The following is a 21,999-nucleotide window of genomic DNA, read 5'->3' as shown; positions in this document are numbered from 1 at the left end:
CGCTGAGGTCAGCCTCAAAACTGTCGGAAAGGAGAAAAGGAACTTTATAATTCATTCTATCTTACAGTAGATGCAAGGAAGCAGCGGCCTATATTTGAATCAAAGAAAGACTATGTTGTTTAGTTTAACATCCAGGTGTGGTGTTTCAATTGTGTTTCGTTTTCACTGTAGCCTACCTATTGAATATAATTTACAGTGAAGTAGAAAATTGTATTTTTCCATACCACCTGGGGTAAGTGGATAGAAGCACACCATCACATTAAAATTTTAACACTTTATTTAGTATGGCAAGCCTCACCTAAAAACCGATTCAAGCGACAATCTGACTATTTTGTGTGAAAATCGACCGACCCTAGTGAACAGCTTACCGCCGTCAAAAACCAAAATATCCCAGGATGAGCTACATGGCTCGGTCGAAAAGTTCCTACAAAAAATTGAGTTATCTAAGTGAAGGGCGGCCACAATAAAAATAAGTAAATTTATTCCTAGTATTGTAAGCTCTTGTGGTATTTTTTGATAAAATTTTGTTTATTTTCTATTAATAAATCCTTTTAAGTTGGTCCAATGTTTGTAGGTGAAAACTGCCAAATCTAACGCTTTACCTCAATCGAATATGAGATATAAAACTTTGATCCTTTTTAACAAATTTGTCAACCTTAAAAATCAAGCATCTCAGTAACTGCTTCACCAATGTCAACATATGCGTCACTGTGATGGAAAGTTTCAAAAAAATCTGCTCCTGAAGCTCTTTTTTTGGAAGTTTGCCACATTTTGAGAAATGCTTATTCGACCTATACTTAGGCCTTGAAGTTAAATCTGTGCAACAAGTGTCAGTTAAACTGTGTGTCAGAATAACATTTTGAAACATGCAAATAATAACTAATAAAAAAAATTCGCATGTGGTTTTATTGCAACCGATCATGCTAAACAATTTTATTTAAGGAAACAAGTCCAATAGCCACCCTTGGTGATGACCAGGGCAGAGAGGGAACTACCTGAGTTTGAATGTCATCTCCTGTCACGATGTTTCCCACGGCGCGGAGAGCACTGGAAACCACCGGTTGCATGTTGTGCATTAGCAGCTCGACCAATCTCCTGCACACACCGCTGGAACAAATCAAAAAGTAGATGTTGCCCTGTAGGCAGAGTACCAGGCACCACAAACACATTTTAACAAATATGGAAAACAATAAATACGATATGTGGTAACTGGATAATGTTGGTACTAAAATAAAGACGAGTTAAATAACGTACTAAAATAACTCGTTTTTATTTTAGTACTAACATTATCCAGTGTACTGTCATATTGGTATCAGCAAAACTTGGACGATATCATCACCGGTACTGAAAAGGATTATCAAAATAAAGTTTGTTAAAATATTTATTGAACTCCTCTCTCCATTTTACTTCAAAGAAGCCTTCATCTGGAAACATGAAGGTCGCCCAGTTGTCTGCAGTGACTTTCTCTCTATCGTTTGTATTTTAAATTCTTAAGTTCCTTTTTGTCAGATTAATTACACTGGTCTACACAAAATTTCAGGTTTGGGTTTTGACAACTCATTTTAGCTAATTCTGGGGCGCTGAATCCGAAAATGAACTCAGATTTTCTCTATCACATCACGTTTTTGAGATATGAAATATCCCTAATTTTTGAAAAAAATCAATTTTTGCCCACCCTCTGTTGTCAAAACAAGGAATTCTGATGCAATAAACACTGTTTTACCTGCAATAATCTAGCTTTAATTAGCAAACAAGCATTCTATATTATATTCACACAAATTTGCGTTGTCTTTATTAAAATTTCATGCCTTGGAATAAAAAATAGTCATGCAAAAGAGCAACCATAATAACATCAAACGCTACATTATGCTGACGAACATGTCGATAGGACAGTGACAAGGTCTGAATTATAGCCTACAGTTCACACAATATGCACATAGACATTCCAATGGAGTGCAGAAATTCTGAAGACACACACAGAAATAGCAAAGTGCCAAAATAAAGATTGACTCAAAGGGACTTGGGCAGGGCGAGTTCAGAAACAGTCAAAAAAAGAGCTTTCATAAAATATGAACTCTTCACTTATAAGCTTAAACTGCTCTTTTGAGGGACTTTCTTTTTTGAGCAGCATTTGGAATTTCTCTTTTAAAACTCCAGCAATAGTCGGCCATCATATGACAATCCCACCGACCTTGATAACGTTCCTCCATAATTTTAATATCCTGGTGGAAACGTTCACCCTGTTCTTCACTAACTTTCCCAAGGTTTTCTGGAAACTCATCCGCATGGCTCTTCAAATAGTGAACTTTGATGCTCATCCTGCATCCCAAATCTTCAAAAATAAGCAGTGGCTCCCTTAAGAGATCTTTATAATTTTCTGCTTTTCTGCTCCCAAAAAATTTCTCACAACAGCACCGAAAGCATTCCAAGCTCTAGCCTCGAATGGCAAAATTGATTTTACAAAATTTTCATCCTTTAACAATTACTGATTTGTGGTCCATTGAAAATCCCAGCTCTTTTTTTCTCTTCACTGAGACCAGGAAAAGCATAACATATATATATACTTAAAACACTTTCCTTCATGATCCAAAGCTTTTACATATTGTTTCATGAGACCAAGTTTGATGTGAAGAGGAGGCAAGAGGATCTTTTTGATATCAACTAACTGGTCACGTATGATATTTTTGTCTCCAGGTGTCAAGGTGAGCCTTGGAGGCCACTCTTCTTTGTTCCAGTGCTGATCCTTGGCCCTGCTGTCCGTAGCATAGAAAACATGGATATTTGGTGTAGCCACTTTGTTGTCCCAGCAAAAAGTTCACCATTTTAAAATCTACATAGATGAGCCAACCATGCTCATGGTACTTTAACTTTTCAAGAACGGTTTTGATGTTCTGATACTCTTCTTTCATTGTCACCGAATGTCCTATCGGAATAGAACCGTACACGTTACCATTGTGAAGTAGGACACTTTAAACTTCGTTTGGAGCTATCAATGAAAAGTCTCCATTCGTCTGCATCATACTGTGGTAATCCCATTTCTAGAAGAAGCCCTTCTATATTGTTGCAATAAACGAAATCATTGTGGAAAGCAAAATATGGAAGCAGTTCTTCTTCTCGTTTGCGATAAAATGTCACGCTTGAACCAGCTTTGAGAAGTTTCCTTTCATGTAGCCTTGATGGCAATAACTCCGCAGATTGCTTAGGCAAATACAAATCTCTCACTAAACCATTTAATTCCATCTGATTAAACTGGGAAGGCTTGTCTGACAGATCCTCGGGTGCTGGTTGAAAAATTTCACTTTCTCCTTCACTAAACGATGCTTCTGAAGAAGAAATAGTCTCTTCGTGTAGTTCTGGAAGTGATGTAAATACTGGCAGTGGCTTTTCATCACTGTGAGGAACTGGCCGCAATGCCGAATCCAGATTTGGATATTTCAAACGATGTTTACTCTTTTTGTTATACCCTTTCACACTAACAAGACAAAAATAACAATCGTCAACATGATTTCGTTGCTCTCGCCAAATCATGGGTATTCCAAATTTCATTTGTGAACCTTTTCCTTGCAACCAACTTCTCAGACATTCAACGCCGGTCTTGTACACTTTACGAGGAGCCCAGCTTTTGTCCTGGTCCCCAACTTGACTTTAAAGTAAGCAAGATATGCCCTTTTTACAAACGCGGTAATATTGCATTGTTGAGACTTCAACATGAAGCATCCACAAATGTAACAAAATATATCCGGATCATTACAACATTTTCTTCTTTTGCTGGAAGCAGACATAGCTTGAGATCAAATATAACCTTTCTTTGTTAGTAGTTTTTTAAGAGCAAGTTTTTCCACAGAAACACCACTATACCAAAAACTCTAACCGACTTGAACTCAAACTTATAAAGTATGAAAATTCCTTTTCCTTCTACAAACCACTTTTCAGCTTGAACTCTGATGTTGGTCTGTACAATGTACAATTGTACATGTTCTTTATGAAACTTCTAAATAAATCTTCCTTACTAAGCAAGAATTTATTACTAAGTCAAATCTACTCCCACCAGCTGTCTTCCTACGATATTCCAGCTGCACAGCACAGAGATAGCAGCTGACCCACAGATAACGCCCGAGAAGCCACGACAGGGAGTTCAAGCCAGCATGGAAAGACTCAACGCTACCAATCTCCACTATGTCCTATTACGATTATTATCATAACAGGATTTTATTTTTATTTTAGAGGAAATCTGAAGCAATTTATGAATTTAGTGTAAAAATATCTCTATATTTGAAAGTTCATAGCTGTCAGAAAATAATTATATTTGACATGTTACTGCACTAAAAAGGGTAAAAATTGGTCAATTTTATAAAATAATGGCAACGATAGAAAGAAAACTTGATGTGATAGAGAAAATCTGAGTTCATTTTCGGATTCAGCGCCCCAAAATTAGCCAAAATCAGTTGTCAAAACCCAAACCTGGAAAAAAAAGTTGAAATTTGTAGACCAGTGTTATCCTTCATGGTGTTTTCCCATTCAATAAACATTTGGTGCAGTTTTTACACACAGCTATAATAAAGTTGTTATTTGTTGAAGTACATCACACTGATTTGAAAAACTAAAAGTAAGGTGAGGTTTTTTGTTTGTCGTATCCCGGTGGTTGAATATTTAGATTAAGTAAACTGAAGGCAAGAAAACCAATCTTCGTGTCCAATTTCACGTAAGGTAAGGTGAGTCCCATACTTGAATCGAAGCATCGGGGGATGAGAAGATAAGGTTCTCATTATACTAAGCCTTCGGCACTAATGAGAGTAGGGTGGCCAGTTCCTTTCTCTCGGCCGCCTTTACTTCAGCAACTACGCCCACCCAATTTGTTGCACCCTGGTACAGGTGAGCGGTATTTGTCAACAACCAGCATAAGCCGGGGGTCGAACCAGGATTGTATAATTGGAAAGCGAGCGCCTTTCCCGCATGCACTATCTAAACAGCGCTTTTTAAGATACTAAACTTATATTCCACAAACGTTTCGATAGCTATACTGTCTTTATCTTCAGTGCTTCATTTACAACAGGGGTTCCCAATCACCGAGTCGCAAAAAGGTTGCTACTGCGTCGCGAGGACATTCCATGAAAATTGAAAATGGTTGTCAAAAGTGCGAGTTGGTTAAAAGTATGTCTTTAGCCATAAAATGCATTGATTAGCCTACAGTGAAAATAACTGAATTTAATATGTGCAAATGAATCTTTCATGTGCAGCCTGCTGCAGCTATATCTATCAAAGGTCAACTATAAATGTCTCACATGGAAATGCTGCAAAAATTGACGGAAATGTTCATGGAGTTTACAAACAAAAACACGATCCATTAACTGAGAAACTGTGATGCAACAAAGACGCTGTTTTCTATTTTAGAAGCCAAGGCCGATGTCAGCACTCAGCAGGAGGTAATTGACTCGCAGCATTTCAGGTTGACTAATAGCAGTAGCCTATAGGGTCAAGCGGGGTCAAATGGGACGCGGGGCAAACGGGCCATTCTGTTACTCTTTTTACTTCTCAAATTTTTTTTCCTACTTATTCTTTTCTAAAATCGGAAGTTAATAACTCATTTTAAAGCTGTTTTCCCATAGATTTGCATCATGTAAAACAAACACAGATCTACATTTGGAAAATATTCTTCACATGATGAAAAAGTGGCCAAAAAACGTGAAAATATTAAAATTTAAAAATTTACCAAAAAACCTTTGGTATGCCGGTACCTCAAAAACTCATTAAGCTGGAATAAAAATTTACTGAACAGCATACACTCCAGGATGCTTTCATTAGTATGCTCAAAATATTAATAGTTCCACTTTTTACTTTTTTCTGTTTAAATAAAATGGGGTCAAATGGGCCACATTGGCTTTTTGACAAGTTTTAGCTCACTTGCATAACTTTTTTAATTTTAATTTATATATGGTATTTTTTATTTATATATGGTATTTTTTAGGTAAACAGGCCTATATATTATTACTATTAGACATAGCTGTTGGTTGCATCATTAGCTCTAGACATGCCTAGACAGAGAACCGATATAACGTCGCTTTTCTCTTTGAGCAAAAAGAAAATAGAAAGCATAAAACTGAAAGTGGTAAAGGCTTTGAAAAGTCCAAGATTTGAGAACCCTTCTAAACGTGACATTGTGGACTTGATGACTGTCAATAGGAAAGAACTGCAGGTCTTCATCACAGCAAACACCACACGCTTTTTAAAAATTATTGAACTGCATTTTGACTTTTTGATACAAGACCCACCTCTTTACGAACCCAATAACTACTACAAAATCAACTCTACTTGCCATGAGAGTTGTGAATGACATAACTAAATATGGTGTGGCGAATACAAATTTGAGCGTGATGAGCGAACACAATTTTCTGCACACCAATGACGAAGAGTAAAAGTAGTTCCTCCTAATGACAGTTTAATTCTAAACCTTCAGACAGCTGTATCCATATAGGAATAAGTCTACATTGATGCAATAACTATAACTAATAACATTCTGGACATCTGTCAACACTTAACTAATTAATTTTGAGTAATTTTGTCATTATATTCTTATCATGTAATCCCGGGTTGCTATTAGTGTATTCCGTGAAGCTTTCAAAGTAGGTAGCAACCTTAAAAATATTTTCAATTGCCCCAAAACTTTGACAGGATTATTTTTTCAGGTATTAACACGATGCGAGAGGGTGTCCGAATTGAATTTCAAAATTTTAATTTTTCCCCAATTCATGAATCACCCTATTGTGTAGTACCCTATTTCAATTGTCAACTATAGACCCTGCTGTTTGACTTAGCCCCTTCTACTCTGTTTATGACTGCCCGTTTAAAATTGAACATTTGTAAAATGTTTCCTTATTCATATCGTTCAATTTTAGTTGCAAAAAAGAACAGTGCAAATCATGTGTTCTACCTTTATCTGAAAAGGGCGTAGAAGGCCTTTATGGCTATAATTGTTGAGCATCACTTTAACAAAATACATGCCACCATACAGGTCTGTGATAGAATAGCAAAAATGAAGTTCTTTCCTTACCATTTTGACGTATAGAAGTTGTGGCCCATTTGACCCCACAGCTGATGGGGTCAAATGGGCCACAACTACCCCAGCTTAGCAGATTTTTTTTTATGTTTTTGCAAGTTTTTAATTTTTCTGAAAAATGTCTTATTTCACTGCTGAAAGGTGTAATGCTCTGTGGTAATTTTTTTTAAATTTCATCATAGGTTTTATGTGGCATTCAAAAAACTGAAAAAGTGTCCCGTTTGACCCCGTATGACCCTGAAACGACCATTTATTAGGTTTTAATGAACTAAGAAACGAAGTACATCTGCAAAACACAAGCCATAAATAAACAAAGTAAGTTAGTCTCACACAATCAGAACTTAAAGCAAAAGAAAGTCCCTTTGACTGAACACTGCAAGAAAAGTTCTTATGAAAACGGGCTTGCTGAGATTGAGTGAGCCAAGAGGCGCAAACAGAGAAAACAATCAAGGTAAAGCGCGCCGAGCAGAGAAACCATAACGTACAAAAATACATAAAATAAACGTAAATTTACAACATTCTTCCCTCCTAAAACGTAACGGGATCGCCATATCGCAGTGGTGGGACACCTTTGTTAGTTCGCTTGGAATGTCTGATGTTGGGTTTGTGTCGTCACAGTCGAAGTTTCTTGTGCTATCAGCAGACGTATCGAGTCCAATGTTATTCGGGTCATTGCCAACCTCCAAAATTGATTTAGAAAACTCATCAGCTTCCAGTCGGGAATTCTCCGTGACAAACAGTTCAGGGCAATGAGATTGATAGGGAAAGTCGTCCGGGCACGGCGCTAGGTCTCTTAGCGATACATTTGATTCTCTTCCATCTGGAGATCTTACAGTTGCATACATAGGATTGGCATCGTTTAGTTCGACCAGCCGAACCAGATCATCGTTCTTTGAACCCACAAAATTGCGCAGTAACACGGGCCCGGGTTTCAGTAGCCAAGACGGCAGTGATAACCCAGTTGGAGATCGCCGGTCGAAACGAAAGAACAACTCGTGCGGTGTAGCATTAGTTGCAGTACACAACAACGTCCGAACAGAATGCAGCATAACGGGTAGCACCATTTCCCAACGACTAGGAGGTAGATTGCGAGATTTCAATGCCAAACGTATCGCTTTCCAAATAATACCATTGTAGCGCTCAACTTGCGAGTTCCCAAAAGGATGATAAATGGAAGAGCGACTGGTGGCAATGCCTCTTGTGGTTAAGTAATTTTGAATTCTCTAGACACGAAACATCCCCCACAATCAGTGTGTACACAACTAGGGAACCCACACAAAGAAAATAGATTATCAAGACACTTAATCACCGTTGCGGTGCACATGTTTGAACACGGATAACAGAATGGAAAACGAGAAAATTCATCCACTATTAGTAGTAAACACACATTGCGACTACTGGATGGTAATGGTCCTTTGAAGTCAATCGATATGCGTTCGAAGGGGCGAGTAGCTTTAACAAGAGTGCCTTGGGGCTGCGTAAAAAATCTTGGTTTTAATTCTGCGCATATTCTGCAGTTACTACACCTAGGGTGGGTCGAAATTTGGACTTTTTCTCCGATTTCATTGCTACAAACTTTCTTTCTTGCGAATAGTCATAAAACGACATCCCTGAAAGTTTGAGCTTGATCGGTCATCGTCTTCATTTCTAAACATCGCGATTTATAAAGGTACCTGGAGCGATTTTTTTCTAGGCTTGAAAATGCATTGTTTTTAATAGGAACTTACTTAATTCTTATTGTAAAAAGATGATTTATGCGTCAACAGATTCAATATAATTAGGAGAATCCAATTCATTGTGTACTGACTCCGAAAAATTATGACGTCAGCAATGACGTCATTAAACAGTCAATTGCAAATAGCGATAAAACTGATAATCCTATATGCTTCATATCAAGTTATAAAATAGTGAATCGTAGTGTACCTAAACAATTGTACTAGTAATTGAAGTGTAAGATGTCCTGCCCGAAGAGCAGCTTGTTATCATTGTAATAAAGTTGGGCATTTCGCTAAAGTTTGCAAAAATAAGTTTTCTCGAGAAGTTACCGCTTGTGTTAATTCAGACTATATGTGCGAAATTCACCCCGCACCGCGCTGTTTGTCTCATGCTATAACAGACCCTAGGTTACAATAATTAAGTTACTGGTAAGAAACCTATTAAGCGAGGGACGATTCTCTGTTCCAGACTGGACCAAATTGGGCGGGTGGGCCTAATAACCTGTGGACTTAATAAGCGGGGACTACTGTACGAAAGAGAAATGGGAACATATCAAATATTCTTTCAGGTAATTGCTTGCAGCATTATGGAGCCTAAGGAAGGTCCACTTTTTTCATGATTTCATTCAACCACTTCATATTATTTTATTGAAATGCAGAAATTTGAATCGAAGTTCATTATTTATTTAGCGTACTTGTCAATGACCGTCTGTATGTGTTCGTTAGGGCCGTCCGAGAGGTAAGAAAGTGCCCAACAAGTATCAGTGAGGATGTCTGGCTCTTCGTTGAAAAGAAGCCTTGCGAGTGTGGGAAGACATGGGGAAATCTACAACAAAAAACAATTAACACAAAAATTGAAATGGTATGTACTCTCTTCTGCTATTGCAGAAAACATAATCTAGTTCTGTAGCAACAAAGTTGTTTTTCGCAACGTATTAACAGCGAATGGTAAACAACAATAAATAAACAAACTTTCTGAAAGTTAGGAGGAGGACTTTTTCCTCGACAGACATTCGAAATCGCCCAAACCACGTTTCGTAAAAGGGACAGTCTCGTGCTTGATTGGGCGAGCCTGAAACAAATCAACAAATAGTTGAAAGAATATTGTTCTTATTTATTTCGTTGCTACCAACGTTGAGTCCTTAATTGACGCTTCAAGATGAACCAGATTAAACAAGACGACTACAAATGATCTTTCACACTCTCCTAATCTCTAACGTCGAATTGTGGTGCTTATTTAAACAAATATTAGAAGATCACTCCGCAAGAAACCATTGCATGACGGTGAAACACAACCACACAAAATTCATTTGAAAAAAATCGTCTATTCAGAACGATCTCAAATACCGTATAACTATATACACAAAACAATATGTACATATATACCACAAAAGAGTGCTCAATGTCAAGCAAAAAAGTCAAGTAGAAAATGTAATCAATATTCATCTAAAGCAGTGGTTCCAAACCTTTTTCCACCGGGGGACCGGAAAAATTTGAAAAAATGTTTGCGGACCGGCATCAAAAGATCGTTGCAAATGGTCGACATTTATAATTATTTGTTAAGCCTAGTTGTGGCTGCGTACCGCAGCGCAAGATTTTGGTTTTGACTTTGTATATAAGACAAAAAATAGGCTAAAAGAAAACAGCAATCAAATTAACTCAAACGACAAAATGTTACATTCATTTACATATTATTCAAATACAAACTCAATGTAAGTGAAAAACTTATTGCTTTTCGCTGCTAATAGCCTATGCGAGGCAAACGAAGCAGCAGAGAAGTTTTTGACACACGTAGCTCTGCTTCAGCACCCAGTGAATTCTTTTTCTTTGTTATAATTAAAGCTAAAGATTAAAAAAATTCTCGCACATATAGCTGGTTGAAACAATGACCAACAATTCGATCGCCTTCAAAGTTAGACACAAATATTCGTTTCCAAAAGAAATCCAGAATTATGACAATGTTTTTGTATCTGAACTGCAAAGTAAAATAACATAATTCAATCGAACTTTTTTATGGAGATTAAGGCCACGTGTATTGCCTTCGATGAATGGATTGTTGATCTAAAAAATTTCATGTCAAGGATCTTTATGTTCAGCAAAATTATAATCAAAATTGTCAGCCAACTCTTTCAAGTGTTGACTCACAATTGGAGTTTTATCTCGAAGCGCTGTTTTCCAACAACCACTGTTTAATCTCTGAAATGTAAAATCTTAGCAATCTCAAACTCCGGTTCTTGCAGGCTTCCAGTGCAGGTCTTACGGGTCTGCTACTATTCGGTGAGTCCGATTCGGTGAGTCTGATTCGGTGAGTTCCTAACCTTTAACCCTAACCCCTAACCCTAAAACGGCAATGATAATTAGGCCACGGTACCTGATAATTAAAAAAAAAATTGAAAAAAATCCCCCGTTAAGGGATCGGACTCACCGAATCGGACTCACCGAAACGGGCCATTCCGGGTCTTACATTCTGCTCCTTCTATCTGGAACCTCAAAATTTCTCCAATTTAGATTTTTTGTCACCACCAACTTAATTTTTTTTTGAAATTAGGGACAAAATTAGCTACCCACTCAGCAACCCTGAATTACAAAACTTTTTGAAAGCTGCGTGACAAAACAATCATAAACTGGACAAGTTTAGGTCGTCAAAAGGTTTATCTTTATTTTGAGGTATCAACGAAGGCAAGATACGTCAATTTTACTGCAGTGAACCAGCCATGCGTAACATAAGTTTTACAAAGGGTATAAATTTTGCAAGGTCTATGATTCCCTAATAAAATTAGCTCGGTAATAAGATACTTTGCAGACGGCAAAAATTCTAAACGGACCGACACGGGTCCACGGACCGGCGGTTGGGAACCACTGACCTAAACAACTTAAAAGACTGTTTCACCCTTATTGAGGTCACCAGAATTAACAAGAAATTAAGTAAAATATTTAAAAAAGAATCTTTACTGAACAATGTCCAGGTGAAAGCCACACAACACTCACTGTATTAAGGGAGAGATAATACCACAATCGATGACATAGTCTCTGCATTGTGAGCTGTCACCAGCAATGTTTCCCAAAGCCCAGACAGCCTGAAAGTAAACACAGTTAGTTATGGCAGTTCCCCTTGGATCAGCAATATAAGGAAGCAGTAAATTTTCGTTTTTTGTATACACCACAGGAGCATCATTTGTTTGGTTGAATTCATCACTATCATCAGTTTTGCTTTTTTTAACATAGGTTTTGCTGAACAGTTCTACACTCGTAGGCCCCACACCAGATGGGTCGCTGGCTAGCTGCACGCATGGCAGATTGTGCATCGGATCTTCACTTCTCATTGTCACAAGGGTCAGATCCCAGTAAATTCCTCTGTCGACAGTCTTTCAGTATTATCTTTTCAATAGACAACTCAGAAAAGCAAAAGTAGTTTCGCCGCGTGTCGAGAACGGTCTGCAAATACGTCACAATATCGGTACTGCATTGAAGTTTTACATTTGATGGGCTGCGATTCAAGCAACCCTGACTCTGTGAAACATATCAGAAAAACAATCACATGTTACTACATTCTCTAGTTATTTACACTTTTCTATGCATTACAGGTTTTTAGGTGCTTTAGTTTAAAAAGTTTTCAGTTGGAGCAAGCCTAGTAAAACACTCTTAATTTTCACTATGTTCGCTACGCGGGGGCAGCACCTGTTTTTTTTTTTGGTCATTTACCAATTTTTTAGCAAAATGTCCGAAAAAAATATAGTCAATTCAGTCAAAATGTCTGAAAAAAACAACTTTCTCAGCGAAACTAAATGTTGTAGCTAGTCACTAGTCAGGGAGTGCAAATTTTGCAAATAATTTGCAGGGAGTGCAAATTATCAGCTACTTGAAAGGAAATATTTTCATCAGAAAAAATGACCGAATTTTTTCAAGTCATTTCGGACAAATGACCAAAAAGTCTCAGTGAAAAAACAAAACAAAACAGGGCGGCACCCCCTCGGATCTGAGATAGAGGGGAGCGAGATATGTTTGGCCGCCTGGACTTTTTGTTAATATTAACAACTGTGTGAGAAAACTGGCGATTTTGATCTGCTTACGCGAATGCACACTGCATAGCTACCTTTGTTTAATTTCCAAAAAGTCGACTTCGCCAAAAGTGTTTCAACAAAAGGTTGCAGTCGGATCGTGCTGTGGCAATTTTAGATCATCTATTTAACGTAATTGCCGAAGTAAAAAATTTCAACACGTTTATTTGCCAGGATTCAAATAGCATTTTCAAATTAAATGATTTCTTGTCGATTCTAAACTTTATGTGGCTATTCAATATGCAAAGCTCACGAAATAAAATAACTGTTTTTTTTTTTAAATAATATTCACTGCTCACTAAGCAAAAAGAATTGTTTTAAGCGATCGTTTTTGTAATTTTTGCGTACATCGTTCTCATTACGTAAACAGGCCCAGATATCGACAAAACTGAAAGTGAATCAATTGTTAACATGATGCGTTCTACGGGTGCAAATTAAGCTGAACTATCACAAGAAGTATAAAGTGACAATCTGCTTTTATTCCGACGTTTCGTCAATCAGACACGACTGACTTCAAGGAACTAGACCAGGTAGTGCCTACCTGTCCAGCATGGCAAAACACAGAACCATGTAGCTGAAATCAAGTGAACATGCAAAATGAAAATTCAACTTCTAGACAAAAAATTATCGCGCACAAACTTTGAACTAGAAAAGGGGGGAGTTGAAATGTTAACGACAACAAGAAACTTAAATCAAGGCAGAGAAGTGAGTGAACGGCATGAGTCATGATGACTCGAATAGTGTACGCACTACTGCACAGTTTATAATTAGCATGAAACCAATTTAAGAAACGTCAAATAAGCACTTACCATACCGTACTAGTTTTTTTTTCAAATGTTACTTATAGTTCAAAATCAAAATCTAAATGCAAATAACATAAAAGCAGCCCTCGAAATTAGCTTCCATCTACGACGGCAAAAACATTGCCGTCGCCAAATCAACAAACCTTGGATTGCGGCGGCAATTGCCATATGCTTTAATCAAACAAAATTGTATGCGCTTCTTCATCGTGTGTCACACGGCGGTAGCCCAGAGCATCAGGCAGCTATTTTTTGCGCTGACAATGCTCTTGTGAACTGTAAAAAGTTTGCAACCTTACAAATACTGGCTTAATTGTTATGCAAAAGTTATTCTTTCATCAAATGCTTATTTTTTTACCGGTGTCGTTGCGAATATAAAAAGTGGTACAAAATTGAGATTCTTCGGCAGTAAAGAAAAGTAATGCTTCCGATCATATGGCATCGCGCGTTCATGAACTGGCAGTTTTGCGTCTTCAAGTATTCCAGTGACGACGCGACAACCTCATCCTCCAATACAGCATCCGATGATTCTGATTCTGACTAGTTCTTTATTGAACAGACTTTGTGTTGCTCGCAGTATCCTAATTGTGCCGAAATTATGTGAGTGTATACGTAAATCGGGGCAATCTTCTCGCAGGGAGCTATTGATTTGTTACCGATACCTGATTGAGCAATTAACGTTATTTTATGATAATTTAACGTCGCTAGATGTCGCATTGATGTAAAAAAAAACGTTAACTTCTCATTGGGCATTGTTGTTACGCGACATAACCCGCCTGGAAAATTAAATCGATTTGTGCTGACTCGTACGTTGATTCAACCCAAAATTAACTTACTTTTTCCCCCCAATGACTTATTTAACGTGAATCACCGTAATAGCGTGCGTATCGCATTGCTCGCTTTATCGCTACTTTTGGTATTATTACATCACAACAAATCAAACAGTGCGGTCGTGATAGACTATTTAATTATTTTTTTCTCTTTTCGTTTTACATGTTTTGGTGCAATTTTTTTGTAATAAAACGTTCACAGCAATTGCCAAGGCAATTTCAACTTTTGCCGTTTGGCCTCGTCAACATTTTTGCAAAGTAAAAATATGCTAATTTCGAAGACTGTGTGAGTGTTCACAGCAAGTAAAATAGTCCGAGGTGAGGTCTTGGTGTGATGTTTCTGCTGATTAAACTCCCGCTGCGAGTAAATCAAACAGGAAGAAATTTTGAACAATTTTTGTCCGAATTAAATGCTCATTTTGCGAAGGCATTTTTATTGCCGTAGCATAATGAGCATTATGACGTTTGCGGTGGCATTTACCACGGCAATTGCCGTGTGCCGCCGCTAATTTCGAGGACTGTAAAAGTGTGAACTTTGTGCAGATCTATTTGAATAAACTTGACTGGAAATAATCTCATAGCTCAAAATGGCTGCCAAGAGTGTGAGTTGGTTGAAAATATGTCCTAAGCCATAGAATAAATTGATTACAATGGAAACAATTGCAGCCAAGCATTAAATACGTACAAATAAATGTTGCCTACAAATAGTGTTGGGGGATATTGAAAAAAACAAAACGAATACAATAACAGAAAAAAAATACTTGAGTGATAATCAACTCTCTGGCTGAATGCTGAAATGGTCACAATTGGACGGTAGCTACCGAAAACATGTTCTGATTCACACATCATGGAGAACGTAACATCTGATTGGTTTGTGGTTGAATTGGATATCTTCATGTTAAAGTGCCTATATAATTCTCCTTGATTGCGGGTCAACCGTATGATCGATACAGTATTACGCTGCACTTAACAGCCCATTAAGGGTAGATTTTGATCAGCTGCCGTTGGTGTAGTGCAGGGGTTCTTAAACTGAGGTCTGTGGACCCCAAGGGGTATGCGAACTAGTTTTAGGGGGTCCATAAAGGCCCAATGGAAATCTTAGTGTATAATTTCAAAAATGGAATAATTTTTTTAAAAAAAAGAGATAAAGTTCAAACAACGCTGATGATTTCTAGTTTGGCGTTTCCAGATATTTGTTATCGCATTGTACTGTTTTTGTTACGTCACTTTCCACATTGTTGTTTTTGCCGCTATTTGAACATCGCAAAATTTTATCAGTTGCAGCTACGTTAGACGTCAGCTAAGCTAGGTTAAGATTGTGAAAGGTTTATGCATAGCCTATCCTCTTTTGGTAAAGAGAGCCATGGCTGCTTAGTGCTATAATCCCTTTGCGACTACATATTTATGTGAGAAAGGATTTTCATCCTTGGTAACTATCAAAACAAAGAGTCGAAACCGGTTGGATGCAAAGAATGACATGCCCTATCAAAGACGAAGTCACAATTTCATGTTCTTGTTGAACACAAACAGCAGCATCCTTCACATTAATGAAATTAAATCAAAGATATTGAAAAACAATCTACATTCGCTATTTCTTAAATTTAATAAAACATAAATTTTGTTTACCTCAAATCAAATATAGTTACTATTCTCTAAACCAGTGGTTCTTAACTGGGGGTGCCCCCCCCCCCCCCAGGGGGGTGTGAAGCATCTCTCAGGGGGACGCAAGCTCTACAACAATTTCTTTTTTTTTAAATTACTTTAATGTCCTAGGGGCTATGCTGTTAGTGTTCGTCATATTTTGTATTTTATAATGTATTCAGTAATTCTTGCTTTATTAGTTAGACCAGAACTTTACAAAACTATTTTGTGCTGAACTCCTTCAGATTTATTAAATTTTCTCGACGCTGTTTCATTTTTACTTTTTTGTTCAAATTGCTTTTTACAGTTTTATTTACTTAATGCTCGATCACCTTACTTAATATTACCGGTACTAATGGCCTGTTTTATTTACTTAATGCTCGATTGCTTTTTACACTTTTATTTAATGCTCGATGACCTTATCAGGTCACATGAGTGCTTAGCTCAGTGGCTTATTCCCAGCCTAGATGCAGTCACGTGGTACTATTATTTTTTTCCTTTTTTTTGTTTGTTGCAGAGCATCGTAGGCTGCAGCGATTCACTCCAGTTTGTCATTCTCAGCGTAAAGAAATTGAGAAATTTACAGCTAGGCTAGTTGATTGATAGTTATTGGAGCAATTAGAGAATCTTTTGAACTTAATTGCAACCGTTCCAATGCGAAGTAGTTGATATTTTCGAAGGACAAGAGCAGTTTCTTGAGATGAAGTTCAACTCCACAGCTAAAAAAGACTTCAAAGAACTGGAACTTGAGATGTTCTGGGCCAATTATCTTCCTGTTTACGCTCTTATCGCAGCTCGGGCTCTTCGAATTCTAACAATGTTTGGATCCACATATCTTTGTGAAGCTACATTTTCTGCTGTCGTTGCTATCAAGACCAAGTACAGAAACAGGCTGAGAGTTAAAGGAGACTTACGTTGTTCACTCTCTGGAGCTAAACCTCGCATTAAAAATCTAGCCGCTAAAAAGCAGTGTCAAGTATCTCACTGATGTGTACAATAACAAACAAAAATGCAATTTTTTTGGTATGATACTTATTATTTAAAATCTAGGGGGGCGCGAGGCACATGACCATTATTGAAGGAGGGCTTGATTGAAAAAAAGGTTAAGAACCACTGCTCTAAACCCTTGACAGCCTGTTTCACCCTAAAAGAAGGATCGTCAAAAGGTCCTTATTCTATTTCTAATAGAAATAAATTTTGTTTTCAATTCATTTTAATTTTATTGCATTATGTCCAGTTCATGCTGATCAAAAAAGTTTCTCGGACTAGGCCATAAAGGGAGTCTACGCAAACCAAAAATTTGTTAAGGGGTCCGCGTTAAAAAAAGTTTAAGAACTCCTGTAAGTGGTTAGCTCATTGGATTCGTGATGCAGCGGCCCGGATGGAGCCATGCTCAGTATCTTTTTTTTGTAGCAGTTACAGTAACGAGTTAGGGATGTGATAGTTACCCACAACCTGTCATACCCACACTACCCACAACCTGTCATATTTCTATCAAAGCAGTAACAGATCCAATGATTCAACTATTTTCACAATTCTGTTTTGTGAATCCTGAAAAATGACCCAATGTTAGACGTTTAAAAAGTTTAGCATAGCGGTACTAAAAAACGGACTTTATGGCCGACTTTAGTTATGTAAAGTGGTGCATTGCAACAAATAAATCAAACGAAGAATTGTTTAGAGTCTGTGTACAACAAATATATTAAATGTGAAAACATAATTATGTTGCCTCTTTTTTGTATAGCTTTTGATACTGTATTTTTGTTTGGAGCATTTTATGTGACTGCAAACCTCTGAACGTTTTTGATACGGAATAGCCCGTTTGGGCGAGTTCCCTATTTGGTGACAGCTTTTTTCGGCAAGTTCCCTATTCAGCGATTTTTTGAAAATTTAATGACGCCTTCTGTTTATTTAGAGAATTTTGTATTTTATTCCACAATATCGTTTTTTTTTGCATTCCGACAAAGAAAAATGAATTAAAATGAAATTTAGCGAAAAATGTTTGAACTATTAAATTAAAATGTTTGCTCACATAAAATTGACATGTATCCTACCTTTTTCACAAAACGATGCTGTAACTCAAAACAGTCAAAGAATTTTTGATGTCAACAAAACTGTAAAGGCAATTACATCGTTTTAATGTCGATATTTGTTCAGTATTAATTGCTATTTTAGACGCATTGGTTCACTAACGTATGTATTCAATGAAAATCTGTGACCAGTACAGATACTCTAGAAATACATGATTAGCCTGTTCGTCTCTCACCTGCTCTCTGACATCTTCATGTGGTGATGTAAGCAGTGATATAAATATTGGGACAGCATGGGCATCGATGATGACTCTTGTTTGCCAACTAGTGCCAGATGCAATGTTCGTGAGAGCCCACGCTGCTTCAAACTGAAGTGTCGGTTGGTCATTGTAACTGAGTAATTTAACAAATTCTGGAACCAAACCGGTTTGAATCACTTCTTCAATAGGCGGGTTCGGTTCTGAAGCATCAATTTCAAAAATTAAATCAACACAAATAGTCAAAGAGTCTCATACAAATGAGCAGACTTCGTGAATTGAGCAAATCACAGTTAGGCAAGTGACAATTGGGCTAGCAACATTTTAACAAGTGGCTGAAGTTGGTAACTGATGAAATTGAGAAAGTAACAACTAAGCTAAAATGAAAATGTAATGAAAATGCTGAGTTGTCGCATGCAGGGTAGTCTGACGACCTTAAACACTTTTCTGTCTAATGCTGTAGCAATCAATGCAACAGTTAGCTAAACAGTGAACATGTGAAAAAATATAGATAAAGGTATGCACAAATTTCAAACAATTTTATAATCAAAATCGATAACATTTACAAAATCACACAAAAGGTATTATACCTTTAGAAAGCAATTTCCTAAACTTCTGAGTGAAAATAAACTTTTCTTCCAAGCTTCCTGACTTCACTGCAAAAATCATCTCCTCAGTTATAAGTGGTTGATCGTCTGTAATGTGTAAAGAATAAAAAAATCAGTGTTGACAAGAGCTATTGCTTCATAGCAGTGGTTTTCTACTTTTTTCATGCAGCGACCCATTTCAGTCATCCAATGTAACCAGTAACCTTTAACATAATCACAAAACCACTCGATCAAAAACGTCTCATTTATTGAGTTTATTATTGACATCAAATATAGGGTGGTCCTCAAATGTATGCAAAAATTTCAAACTTAAAAAATTGTAGTGCGCACACTTCTATTTGGTTCCTTTTTATATAAAAACATTTCCCTGAAAGTTTGAAAGAATTTGATGAAGGTTTAGAGGTACCAGATTATAGGTGAAAATTTTATAAATTGAGCCCAAGATAACGAAACATTTGCAATTGCACTTTAAAAAACATAATACATCATGGCAGAACGAACAATAAACATGAGAAAAATGATATGTAAGAATACTGTACTCTCATCCAACTCTGCAGTAGGAAACACTGATATAATTTTCTAGTACTATGTTGATTATTATAACTCCAAAGTGATTATAACTCCAAAGTATATTACTGGAAAACGAGAAGTTTAACTCGCAACAAGATTAACTAGTGCATTCTAAAGATAAATACATAATACAATTCAGTCTGTACAGTGTAGACTGATACACTTTCTGAAGATTTGCTGTTTCATAACTTGTAGAATGTATTGAATTTGCTCTTCATCTTTCGTTAATATACATTATGATACATTGTTAAAATTTTGCATCAAAGAAACACCTCTTTCAGCAAAGTCATTGATTACATGGAGCCCACCAACAATAGCTTGCGCTTTCTTATAATTGTCATCAACATTCCATGATGTGATTTCCACCTTCAGAAAGTCACATGGTAAGTTGAGAATCTGGAAAAATCTCATGGTGTCTGATGTGACAAAGTGCGACAGATCTTTTGATGAAGTATCATCTGGTACTCAAAAAAGATGCTGTGAAGGTTTGATGAGTTAACGATGATGAGTTTGATGAGTTACTTTGATGAGTTAACGCGGAAACCATGGCTTTTTTTGATTAACAGAAACAGCATCATTAAAAAATGCCAGGCCCACAAGTTCTTCACTCATATACCACAAGTGCCTCGAAAATGTTTTCATGGCTTCTTCAAAATTTTCCCTTTTCAAGAGCTCCAGGTCATGTCGTGGTGCACATTTAGCTAAAGGTGCTGTGAACCATGATTTTACATACACCTTCAAAACAAACAGAACAAATTGCTTTAAACCACGTTGCTCCTGACTTGACAAATCAAACTGCATTCAAAATAACCAGATTTTGAGTGCATATACAGTATACATTATAGTATACATCCATCTGGTGCGATGAAGGGCACCATGATGACAGAATCGAATTCCATGTGGTGGTGTTCCGTTGAGGATTATGACCGATAGTTCTCGTAATTCTTGGTAGTTGACTCTTGGCTGATCATTGTAATGCAAATAGTGGATACAGAACTGTATGATTTCATTAGAAAAGCTGCTGTCATCTTTTTCCAATGTCACATACCCATCTCTATTCAATGTACTCCATTTTGATTTAAATCGCTAAAAAAGGAGAATGCCTGGTCCAGATTATGGCCCAAGGCATGTCAAGAAGGCTTTTTGTAATATTAGTTCCAGAATATGGTGACGACAAGCCAGATGAAACATGTCCTTGTTCAATTCTTTTGAAATTAGGAAACAAGCACCAGACTTCTGACCAGTAGCCTATTGCTGAATTGAACTAGCTTTAGCTGAATCTAGAATATTTGCTCAACTACAGACAAAGCTTTAGTAGCTGGTGTGACATAATTTTATATGCGGTACTGTTAAGACTATCAACATGGCAGCCAAGTAATGGTGGTCAGTGAAATGGAACAACATCATGCTGATAAAAAGAGATTAACCCAGTTTAAAAGAGGACATTGCCTACAACTATATCAACAGTTGGATAATTACAACTTCAGTGTGGTGTCAAGTATGGTTTTACAGACTGTAGCTTCCCAATTCCCATATGTTCGCATAGGGAAAAAATCTGAATTTTCAAGGTAAATCTGGCACCTCTAAACAAAGTTCAATCTCTCTGAAATTTTTACAGGGTCCATTTTGGTCATTTGGAGAAGTTTTGGGTAGTGTCACATTGCATTTTTTAAAATTCGGTTTTCGGGACCACGGTCGACCACCCTAAAATATAGTTATTACTTTCTATTACCTCTACAGCCTGTTTCACCCTAAAAGGGAATCGGAAGTCAAATAGAAATAGACTCAAATCAAGTTAATCAAATAGAATCTATTAAATAGAGTTTATTAATGATATGCAGACAAACGTAGCATCTGTGGGATGACCAGTGTTGCATCTTGTTGAAGAGTTTTTCTTTTGAGTGTCGGTATTGTCACTAGAACAGCTTAGGTCTGGCTCTACTATTAACTTATTTCTGGCCTTGTTCTTTATTTCTAGCGATGCTGAAAAGTCAATCTGGCACAGCCAAGTTTACTGAAATACATTAAAGCTCGAATGGTGGCACTTGTGACCTGCGTAGACAAACACGTCTTCTGAAGTTGAGTCATTTTTTTAGAACTACGGTTTTATCATCTCTGATTGTTCACAAACTCTGTGACAGATAGGCTACGGATTTCTAACAAATGGCAAATAATTATCTCTAATGTTCGGGAAATACTTTGCAAACTGACAATAGAGAAATGGAAAATTAGGAATTAATAACAGGCCACTCGGTTTGATATTTTCATCAAGCCACACATTCTCAGCATCTTTAAGAAACTCATTCATAGCACATTCTTTCCAATGTCTTTATTTCCTAAAGTTTCAGTTTCTACTGGAAGTTTCGCCTTTGACTTTCACTTGAAAGAGCTCACTGGCAACTCCGTGGAGTAGGAGACCACAACATTACATAACAA

The 21,999-nt window shown here is 37.1% G+C and overlaps 1 protein-coding gene across 1 annotated transcript in view; it reads right to left on the bottom strand.

The window, feature by feature from the left end:
- Positions 1-21,999, bottom strand: part of LOC145776950 (importin subunit alpha-6-like) — a 77,645-nt gene that overhangs the window by 11,438 nt on the left and 44,208 nt on the right. Inside the window, exons 3-8 of the mRNA XM_082588198.1 lie at positions 18,976-19,080; positions 18,365-18,588; positions 11,758-11,846; positions 9,742-9,841; positions 9,465-9,595; positions 996-1,107 (exon numbers count right to left, since the gene is read on the bottom strand). Coding sequence (XP_082444324.1) covers positions 996-1,107; positions 9,465-9,595; positions 9,742-9,841; positions 11,758-11,846; positions 18,365-18,588; positions 18,976-19,080 — 761 coding nt within the window. The remainder of the gene's footprint in view (positions 1-995; positions 1,108-9,464; positions 9,596-9,741; positions 9,842-11,757; positions 11,847-18,364; positions 18,589-18,975; positions 19,081-21,999) is intronic.

Source organism: Aplidium turbinatum, chromosome 9 (assembly GCF_918807975.1).
Source record: "Aplidium turbinatum chromosome 9, kaAplTurb1.1, whole genome shotgun sequence".
Taxonomy (NCBI): Eukaryota; Metazoa; Chordata; class Ascidiacea; order Aplousobranchia; family Polyclinidae; genus Aplidium; species Aplidium turbinatum.
This window is presented reverse-complemented; position numbering and strand designations above follow the sequence as displayed.